Source organism: Paroedura picta, chromosome 16, assembly GCF_049243985.1.
Source record: "Paroedura picta isolate Pp20150507F chromosome 16, Ppicta_v3.0, whole genome shotgun sequence".
NCBI classification, from domain to species: domain Eukaryota; kingdom Metazoa; phylum Chordata; class Lepidosauria; order Squamata; family Gekkonidae; genus Paroedura; species Paroedura picta.
In genome coordinates, this window is record NC_135384.1 from 19,938,106 (window position 1) to 19,948,634 (window position 10,529).

Here is a 10,529-nt window from a genome sequence, read left to right on the forward strand (position 1 = left end):
AACACTGTTTGGCCTGCCCAGGCCACAGCTGCCTGCCCAGCCACCCACAGGATTCCTGGCCTGCTGCAGACAAATTGGTAGGAAGCAGTCCCCACCCCCTCCTCTTCACCCCCCCTAGTCCTTCCCCCTCCCCATCATTGGCTGGCCTGTTTCTAAGGAGCAATTTAAAAAGGAGACTAATTCCACCCAGCTGAAGATTCGGGAGGATCCAACCTGAGCGCTGGAGACCTTCACACAGCTGCCTGCTGCTATGAGGACCTCTGAGGCTGTTTGCTCCCTCTGCCTCTTGCTCCAGTTCATCTTCCCCGCTGGGAAAGGGTGGCAAGTACTTAAAAACGATGCCACAGAGATCCTTCCTGATGCCACAGAGATGCCGGCGGAGGACCAGCAGTTCAGCATCCAGAGCGAGAATGACACCATGAGCAACCGGGCCCAGCAAGGAGAGAGGCGCCCCCAGGTTTCCCTGGGCCAGATTGGTAAGGAAAACAGAGGCACCTTGGGGCTTTCTGGCGTGTGGGAGCATCTCGACTGGCTGTGGAGGGCTTCTGAGGTCTGACAAGATTGGACTTGCTTGGACAGAAAGTCCTGGGGACAGACAGGTACCATTTGTGGCCTTTTGTGGTTAATGGTTTTGGTGACAAGAGCCCTTTCTGACTGGAGCGCAGTCGTCAGTTGTCTTGCTTGGTAACAATCTGACAAAGAACTCTGTGTAACACGGAAGCTTTCACATTCAGTGACCTGATAAAAATTGTTTAGTCATAATTTTTTTTAGTCAGCAACTAGCCAGTGTGATATGTGAAGTGGCTCTTGCAAATATTGCCCTCTTCTGCAAACCTAACTGCAAAAAGCTCAGCTGCATAACAAAGGTTTCTGTTTTCCATGAAAAATAGCTAGATGTTAATGTTAACTGTCTCAAGGCCTTGGACCATGTGCCACAGTGCCTTCCACTTAGGCACACTTTTTGCCCTATTCTGGGATCTGCTAGGGCTTTGTGTACTTCATCTTGAGCGAATGGCCTCATTAAGGCTCTACTGCTAGTATTTATGACACAGCGTGAAAAAAATGATTTCCCTAGCTGTAGAAAAGAGCAACAGTCCAGCAGCACCTCAAAGAGTCACAAAATATGTGGCAGAAGAGGAGCTTCCGTAAGTCACTGCTCACTTTTTCAGATACAGCTAGAATGTGGGTTCATCTGTCCTTGTATCTTGGAGAGTGGAGTGATTTCAGATGCCAGCTAACACTCTTCTTGAGTTATTTCCCTGTAATTCTCCATGCACACGCTGAGGATCTATATTTCTACTCAAGTCTGGCACCTCAAATGGCAGTGATTATTGTAGTGGTCGTAAAAGTTACTAGAATCCATGTGCTAGAGTAATTACAGTGTCAGGCTGGAACCTGGGAGACCCAGGTTAAAATTCTCACTCTGTCCTGGAAGCTCACTGGGTGACCTTGGGCCAGTCACATACCAACTGACATACCTCACAGGGTTGTTGTAAGGATACGATGCAGGAGCAGGTCACTGAATGTGAAAGCTTTCATGTTACACAGAGTTCTTTGTCAGAAGCCACTGTGAGTTCCCACTGGAGAGAAAGACAGGGAATAAATTGTCAATACATAAACACTCATTAAGGGATGAGGCTGGAGCCTGCTTCCTTGACAGGAGGTTCATTTGCAAGCAGATACCCGTACCCTTAATTAGCAGCTGTTCTGCTTCCCCCCTTGGCAAAGCAGATTGGGGTGCACACTCACAAGTAATTCATGTGCTACCTTGTGAAGGAGCAGGCTGCAAATGTGCAAAACACAACAAAATTCTGCTTGCCTTCCTTCTCTTTTTTCCCAGGAGGAAAAGGGTGCAAAAGAACTGGATTTTAGGAACTACCCCAGTGGTAACTTTCTCTTTCTTTCTTTCTTTCTTTCTTTCTTTCTTTCTTTCTTTCTTTCTTTCTTTCTTTCTTTCTTTCTTTCTTTCTTTCTTTCTTTCTCTCTCTCTCTCTCTCTCTCTCTTTCTTTCTTTCTTTTTCTCTCTTTCTCTCTTTCTTTCTTTCTTTCTTTCTTTCTTTCTTTCTTTCTTTCTTTCTTTCTTTCTTTCTCTCTCTCTCTCTCTCTCTCTCTCTCTCTCTCTCTCTCTCTCTCTCTCTTCTTTCTTTCTTTCTTTCTTTCTTTCTTTCTTTCTTTCTTTCTTTCTTTCTTTCTTTCTTTCTTTCTTTCTTTCTTTCTTTCTTTCTTTCTTTCTTTCTTTCTTCCTGCCTGCCTGCCTGCCTGCCTGCCTGCCTGCCTGCCTCTCCTGACATGTCAGTTTGCAGTGGCCAACAACAATAATGCAATAATGATGCAACAGATTTTAACAAACTCAATACAATAAAATACATAAAAGTCTGTGATTCCCAAATCTCACAACAAATTAAGACCCCCCCCCCACATACCCTTGCCTCCCCCAATTTGCCAAGTCTCCAGGAATAATGGTACCCATGGGAGACATTAGAGGAGGGGCAAGACCTTCTGCCTGCCCAGCCTCAACCAATGCCTGGTGGAAGAGCTCCGTCTTGCAGGCCCTGCAGAACTGGGTTGGCTCTAACAGGGTTCTTAGTTCTTGTGGGAGCTCATTCCACCAGGCGGGGGACAGTGCCAAGAAGGCCCTGGCTGAGGCCAGGCAAACTTCATGTGGGCCAGGCTGATTTGAAAAAGATCCCAAGGAAAGAGCATAGGCTGAGCCAATCCTCTGCCCAGGGTTGGATATCAAACATACACTAAAGCAGGGGTAGTCAACCTGTGGTCCTCCAGATGTCCATGGACTACAATTCCCATGAGCAAATGCTGGCAGGGGCTCATGGGAATTGTAGTCCATGGACATCTGGAGGACCACAGGTTGACTACCCCTGCACTAAAGTAATCTGGATTCCCCCTAGAAGAGCGATATGACAGGACATTCTGTCAGCAGCTGGGCATTCCTGGGCACCATTAGCCTAGAACATGAATTGCTGCCTATGAAAGAAGCCTGTTGCAGAATGAAATTCAGCAGATAGGAAATGGAGCTGCTTCTTAATTTCATCATGGCCTTTTAGCAATGGGTATTTATTTTTGGAGGTTTATAAATGAGGCAAGAGGGGAAGGCAGCATGATATGGGCCCATCTCCTCAGAGCTTGGAAGCTAAGCAGGGTGGGTACTTGGAAGGGAGCCCCCCAAGGCAAACTCTGGAAAAGAAGGCAAGGGCCAACCTCTGCTTCTGCCTTGCCTAGAAAGCCCCTTGCTCCGGCCACCATAAGTCAGCTGGGACCTGATGGCCCTTTACACACACACACACACACACACACACACACACACACACACACACACACACACCTGGGTCAGTTCTCTTAATTTGTATATATCTGTAACATTTTCTAATCGGAGTTTTAATGCCGGACTTTTGTTATTTTGTTTTTTTTTATTTAATTTTTTAATTTAAAAAAATACAAGTACCAAATGTCCTTCAAAGTTTGACAGATGTTCTAAGTCTCAGCAGATCAGACTGTGCTAGGGGAGTGATTTCAAAGCAGGTTTCAGCTTTTGCGTTCTGATTATCTGGGTGGGAAAGAGCCCGCATTCGTCTTCCCCACGCACCTTAGAGAACATCCCTTGATCTTTCAACTAAAGGTAAAGGTAAAGGTATCCCCTGTGCAAGCACCGAGTCATGTCTGACCCTTGGGGTGACGCCCTCTAGCGTTTTCATGGCAGACTCAATACGGGGTGGTTTGCCAGTGCCTTCCCCAGTCATGACCGTTTACCCCCCAGCAAGCTGGGTACTCATTTTACCGACCTCGGAAGGATGGAAGGCTGAGTCAACCTTGAGCCGGCTGCTGGGATTGAACTCCCAGCCTTATGGGCAAAGCTTTCAGACGGCTGCCTTACCACTCTGCGCCACAAGAGGCTCATGATCTTTCAACTAGTTTATGCCAAAAGCATAAATTGCAATGAAGTATGGGGTATGCTTTCCATCTGTCCTGCCCAGCTGGATCCCGAAAAGAGTCCATACATTGACAATACAAGCCCAGAAGGGTCTGGACAGAATTTGGCAGGTTGGTAAACAACGATGGAATTGTATTGTCACATACACACAGAGCTCACAACCAATTGGTCTGTGTTTGCTTCTCCCCACTATCAAATCCATTGTGCTTGTGTGACTGCTCTATTCTCCCAAAACCTTTTCTCCCAATAAAACACCTGTCACCACCTCCAAGGTCCAATTCCTTTCTTGAACACCTCCAAACTCTACTTTCTGAGAGCACTTGTGCTGCTCATTCATAGAGGATGTCTATCAATGGCTGCTAGTCATAGCAACTGAGGGGAACCTCCACGTTCAGAGGCAGTCAACCTCTGAGTCTCAGAGCCAGAAGGCAACATTGGGGGAAAGCCTTAGCCTCAATGCTCTTCACTTTTCTGATATAGATGGGCAGGTGTGTTTGTCTGTAGCAGTAGAAAAGAGTCCAATAGCACCTTAAAGGGTAGCAACATTTATTGGAGGTTATGAGCTCTCATGTGTCACAGTTGTCTGAAGAACTGGCATCCCTTGACACAAATTGTGTTAGTCTTTAAGGTGCTACTTCTGGGCTCTTCTATTGTAGGTATTTTTCCTTCCCCTTCAAGGTTGAAATATCAACAGTCTTTCGTGCTGTTACTCAGAAAATGAATAGTACTCCATGTTTATTTATAACTTGGTCAATAGAAATATCAATGGCTTTTGGGCATATTTCAGTTATTGGGGATATTACAATCAATAACAATATTGACACAATATTTCATAGTAAGTGGTGAATCCACCCTAAATGATCAGATTTTTAAAAAAGTTTCCAGCACAAGGGGCCATGTACACACACACATACATACACACACACAAAATCACCTGGTTATTACTTCATAACAGTACCCCTTTAAATGAGAACAAAGTGGCAAATTTACCCTTTTCTCAAATATTAGCTCTCAGTGGTTAGCTGCCTTGATGTTGTGACAGTCCGGGGAGGGGCGGGGAGTAGACCAGGTGACCAAGTCACAGCTGACTTATGGCGATCAAGACAAGAGAATAAAGGAGTTGATTTGTTCTTGTCTGCCACTGCATAGCAACGCCAGACTCTGTGGGTCCAGTGGGGTCACAAGGAGCATGTTGCAGGGGATCATAGCTATGGTGCTAAGCATAGGTCTAAGGTCTGGTTTTCACTGGGGAAACAGCACAGGTAAAAAGATCAAAGTGATCTCCCAGCAACCCAGCCCCACTCTGCATTACTCCCATTTTGTGACTGATTTTCAATGTCAAATTGCACTTCCAGAATTCCAGTGAAAAGGAACGCATCATCACATGTAGTCTGACCCTAAGCATGCAAGAGTTGCACCATACTTTCCATATAAGCATCCAATGAAGTACTCACGAATGCCAATTGTCTCAATGGAGCCTTTCTCCCTAGTTTGCAGCATGAACAAAATACTCCTGGACTACATCACAGAGTTCCAAAATTTACCATGTCAGCCTCTGTCCTCTGTCAGCAATATGGTGATAATAATCCTGGCCTAGTCTACAGGAGTGTGGTAGGGATTACTAAAATAATGTGAAGTGCTTTGAAACCCCCAGAGTGCATTAGAAAGACTAAGTAGCATGAAAATGACATGCTGAAGTCCTAAAAACATAACCTGTTAGCTATTAAGTCAGGCGCATGGAGGCTAGGGTTTTTTCAAAGTGGAAGCACTATTATTTGAAGAAAACCCTCTTTGAACATATCTCACTTGAGGACTGGGGCTTAGAGCATTTAGGAATTCTACACAAGTATTTAAAATCACTGTCAATTGCTAGAGCAACATCTAAGCTCACTGAGAACTCTCCAAGGTCCTGTCAACACCAAGACAGATCTACTTGAGGTGAGGAATTCCATCTGTTTCTTAACCATATCAGACCACATCTTCTGGCCTAATATTTTTCATGACATCTATTGCTTTTATATGGAGGGCACAGTTTTCTACAGTGGGGCTCTGAAACAGTACAGCTCAGAAACCAGGGTTTCACCAGTTGTTTACAAACAAAGCCTCTGACATTCTACTTGGGACCTAGCATTTAACAATTATTAATCACTGTCAATAAGTTCCAGCTCAGCCCCCTTCAGGTCTTGTTTAGGGCTCAACATAGCCAGAGCAGGAGAACCATATAGAAGGAATTTATGGAGGGGAAAGCAGCTAAAATAATCTGATAGGAGATATTTGATCCAACACATACAATCCTAGGCAGCATTTCTCCAGCCTAAACACATCTACAACAGTTAATAATGTAGTTAAACAAAATATCTGACTCAACTCCCCCCCCCCATTTGCTTGTCTGTGCTAGACTATTAGAGACCTCTCACTGCATATTCAGAGTGTTATGGAACCGTCACCATGTGAAAGGTACCAACGTTTAGGTAAAGGGCTTAGGAAGGTTCCTGGCACATCATGCAGTCCCCAAACACTTTAGGGATGATTCCACATTTTATGTGATTAGTTACATTGGTGCAAATTTAACCCCCATTGATTGGACTTGTGAATCTTTACTTCTAATAGTAGACTGGCTCCACCCAGCCTTTCCACTGGTAAAAAATACTGGGCATCATGGAATCTGTATGGATAAAGGGGGGCACGGGGGGTGTAGCATGGAGGAGAATTTGGTTAGATCAAATGGGAAAACTCATTGGATCCACCTAATGTATGGGAAAGTGGGCAGCTGCCAGGTAAAACAGCTGTCTAGTAGCCATAGGTGGGCATCTGCTTTCTCTGGGTAGGGGCTTACAGTACACTTTGGTAGGGATTTCATGAGTACCATTAGGGCTACCATCCTGTTCAAGAAATCAAGAAAGATGTTTTCCTTGTTTTTAGAAGATGGGTCACAGCAGGGTCCATCTTAGAAGAGGCATTCCCTGTTCTGAATGAAAGGGATGGGAATACAGCTTTCATTCTTGATACTTGTTGGTTTTTCAGAAGTATTAAATGATTTTTAATTTTGAAAAATGGCTGCCTTGTTAAGCTGATCAAAGGTTTTCAACCAATTCAATAAGCCTGAGATTAATAACGTACTTTAGAGAGTGGTCCCAGACCTTTTTATCACCAAGGACCGGTCAACACTTGATAATTTTACTGAGGCCCGGGGGGGGGTAGTCTTTTGCCAAGGGACATTGCCGCCACCACCTGAGCCCCTGCTCCACTTGCTTTCCCGCTGGCGCTCCTGACTTCCTGCTGCCTGCTGGGGGGCACTGCCAGCAGTAAATGCGCAGTGGCACACCAAGGGGGAGCCCCAGCCATGGCGGCCGCTGAAGAGCACCAAAGTGGCAGGGCAGTAGAGTGGCAGGGCAGCCCCTGAGGCAGCAGCCGTAAAGGAGGACGAGGAGGAGCCGTGGCCCGGTACTGACTGATCCATAGACCAGTACCGGTCCGCAGACTGGGGGTTGGGGACCACTGCTTTAGAGAATTTTGCAAGCAAGAAAGCACTGGTCCTACATCCAAAGATCTTATGATTTAAATTCATACGGTTTAGTGCTCTTATTCTGGAGCAGAGAGCTGGATGACATGAGCTTTGGGTCTTTCTCCAGCTTGTATTCTCTGTAACTGATGGTGGGCTGTGATTCTTTGTTTCCTACGAGGCAGCTGAGGTGCCAACATATATCTTCTCTCTCAGTAATTCATGTCTCCTTCTTTCCAGAACCTCAGGAGTTCACTTGTCGGGAGATGTATTCTACACGCTATATCACCAGCGGTCTGTGCCGCAGCATTAAGCCCATCAGGGAGCTGGTCTGCACTGGCCAGTGCCTCCCCTCCCATCTTCTTCCCAACTCCATTGGCAAGGGCAAATGGTGGCGGCAGAACGCTCTGGATTACCGCTGCATCCCCTCACACAGTCGCCCGCAGCGGGTCCAGCTTGCCTGCCCCAACGAGGACACACGGACTATCAAGATCAGGGCCATCACCTCTTGCAAGTGCAAACGCTACACCCGCTACCACAACCGCTCCCAGCTGAAAGATTTCAGCAAAGAGACTGCCCGGCCTCAGAAGAACAGAAAAGTCCACCTCTCAAGGGCCAGGGGCAGTAAGGCCAAGCAGCCTGAACTCGAGAACTCCTACTAGCTTGGGGTTTTTTTTCCCACCCTGAGACCCAGCCTGGAAGTTGAGAGGGTTTTTTTTTTGCCTGGTGCCCTTCCTTTTTGATGGATGAATATGAGAGAGGGGATAACTGTGGGTACAGTGGTTGTCCCTATCCATGCCATCAAAAGCTACCAGAAACTCCTTGAATAGCAGGAATGGGGGGTTGGAGTGGAACTGAGCTCAAAGAAGCAGCCATTGGCTTAAGAGTTGAGTGGGGGAGGTGTCATATGACATCATACCGAAAGAGGCGGTTCCCACACACCACTACGTTCTTCAAGACTTCCTTGCCCTTATTTGGTCAGAAGGAGGACCAACACCATTCTGTTAAAAGAAACATGAGTTCAGACTGGCACAACATCAGCAAGGGTGTTGCAGTCGCCTGCAGATTTCCATGGCACCCCATAATACACGGCTGTCCTTTGCTTTTCACTGGGCTGTATATTAATGCGTTGATGCATGCACAGTGCCTTGTTGCACTGCAGCATTGCCAAAGATATGTGTATCGTACTCTGCAGACAGTACTTTCCCTTCCTGGAGCCACTGGGGAGGCATTCTGCAAAAGCCCAAGGGCTGAGGGAAGAGGGCTTTCAAGTCAGACTATATTGCACACCTCTTTATACACTAGTCTCTTGGCCTAGGGAGTGCATGGGACTGAAAAGCCAAAGAAATGGGCCAATTTATTATTGAAACTGTGTCTTTGTTAGGGACAAGAGCACATAACGCAGGAGAAAAAGAAAGCAACATCAATGAGATGGATGTAAACATATATATTTTAAGAGATTATTTGGTGAAGATCAAGAAAGAGGGGTGGGATGTGGACTGGCCTGGTAGGGTCTTCTGGAAGACCACTTTTGGCTGGTACTAAAGAATGTTTCAGTCAAGCATATGTAGGGTTGACAGCTTCAGACTGGAAACTCCCTGGTGATCTGAAGGCAGAGGCTGCAGAGGGTGGACTCTGGGGAGGGGAGAGAACTCAGCAGAGATGGGATGCCATAGAATCTGCCCTCCTGCTGCTCTTTCCTCTGGGGGAACTGATCTCTGCAGTCTGGAGATTAATGGCAACTCCAGCCCAAGTGGACGTGGGCAGCCCAAAGCTCTTGCCTGTTTCCTGGGGAGCTCAAGGCCACTTCTGCTCCCTGCTTTGGCTGTCGTGGGGCAGTCCCTACTTGCAGGGCGGTTTGGTATAAAGAGCAAAGTGTTGCAGCACAAATCCAGCCCCTGATGCCTTTCCCTGTCCACAATTCTTCATGCTCCTTTGTTTGCTCTCCTGTGACTTTCTAAAAACCTCAGTGGATCTTTGCATCTGAGTGGGATGGACAACGGACCTGGCAGCGAAAATGTTCTATTTTCCAAGACTGAAAGGCATATTTATTTAACTGTAAAAAGTATTTATGCTATTTGTTTCTTTGGTGTTTTTTCCCCTTATCGCAACTAGGCAACACTGCTCCAGAATTATGTAGCATGTTTAAGAGTTATACAGATATATTATTAAGAGTTTTAAATTAATAAAATTATATTTGTGAAAAGGAAGAGTGATGATTTGGGGCGGGGGGCAGGGCGGGAGTGAAACCCAAATGCTATGGCGAGAACCATTTGGTCAACTGGTCTACTACCTTGCCCTGGAGAAGGATCTGTTTCAGCCTTCCATAAACCATCCCATGGGGGCAGAGGGGCATGGGGCAAAGAGAACTGATTGTACCAGCTGTTACCTAATTTCTCCAAGGAGCAAGTGTACCAAGTTACACCCTGCAGGGAAAGTTCAAAACAATCACATTGCTATCGGATATCAAAGTTCTGTCTTTTGGCACAAAGAATCAATTGCAGAGATAAAGGACAGGTGATACCAGGTTTGGCAGCAGTGAGGGTCTTGAGTTTGCAATTGAATGTGAGTCATAAGTGTTAGCAGATGCAAAACAGGGCTGTGATTTCAAGCTTCATCAATACAAGCAGAGTATTCCAGTCAACATAAGTAGCTGTTTCATTTCCTTTTCAGACTAGTTAAACCTTGAATTGGATCCAGCCAGCATTTCAGCAGCAGGAAAAGGAATGAGAGGTCTACCCTTGAGCACCCCGATAACACTATACTGATGATCCTCCCTGAAGCATGGGCAAAAGTCACATGGGATGGGACTGTGATAAGGAGTAGCATAGGTCAGTGAAAAAAATGGCCAGATCTTATCTCATCTAGACTAATACTGAGTTTGGTTCTGGGCACTGTAAGAAAATGGCAAATAAATGGGAATGAGCAACAAAGATGGTCACCCTGACCTAGACAGCTCAGGCCGTCTCAGAAGTTAAGCTGGTCAGCGCTGGAAGCATTTGGATGGGGGACCTCCACAGAATACCAGGTCATGATGTGGGGCCAAGCAACAGCAAATCAACTCTGACCATTTCTTGCCAT

At 46.1% G+C, this 10,529-nt stretch overlaps 1 protein-coding gene across 1 annotated transcript; it reads left to right on the forward strand.

The window, feature by feature from the left end:
* The first annotated feature begins 207 nt into the window (after positions 1 to 207).
* On the forward strand, positions 208 to 9,638 carry SOST (sclerostin). The gene is made up of 2 exons (XM_077315075.1): positions 208 to 476; positions 7,689 to 9,638. The coding sequence occupies exons 1-2, from the start codon at positions 251 to 253 to the stop codon at positions 8,108 to 8,110; spliced, it is 648 nt and encodes a 215-aa protein (XP_077171190.1). The 5' UTR covers positions 208 to 250; the 3' UTR covers positions 8,111 to 9,638.
* The last annotated feature ends 891 nt before the right edge of the window (positions 9,639 to 10,529 follow it).

Excerpts from the sequence above, each read along its gene's own strand:
- SOST (XM_077315075.1), top strand. The coding sequence starts at position 251 with ATGAGGACCTCTGAGGCTGTTTGCTCCCTCTGCCTCTTGCTCCAGTTC. Across the intron at positions 477-7,688 it reads GGTTTCCCTGGGCCAGATTG|AACCTCAGGAGTTCACTTGT; the intron begins GTAAGGAAAACA and ends CCTTCTTTCCAG.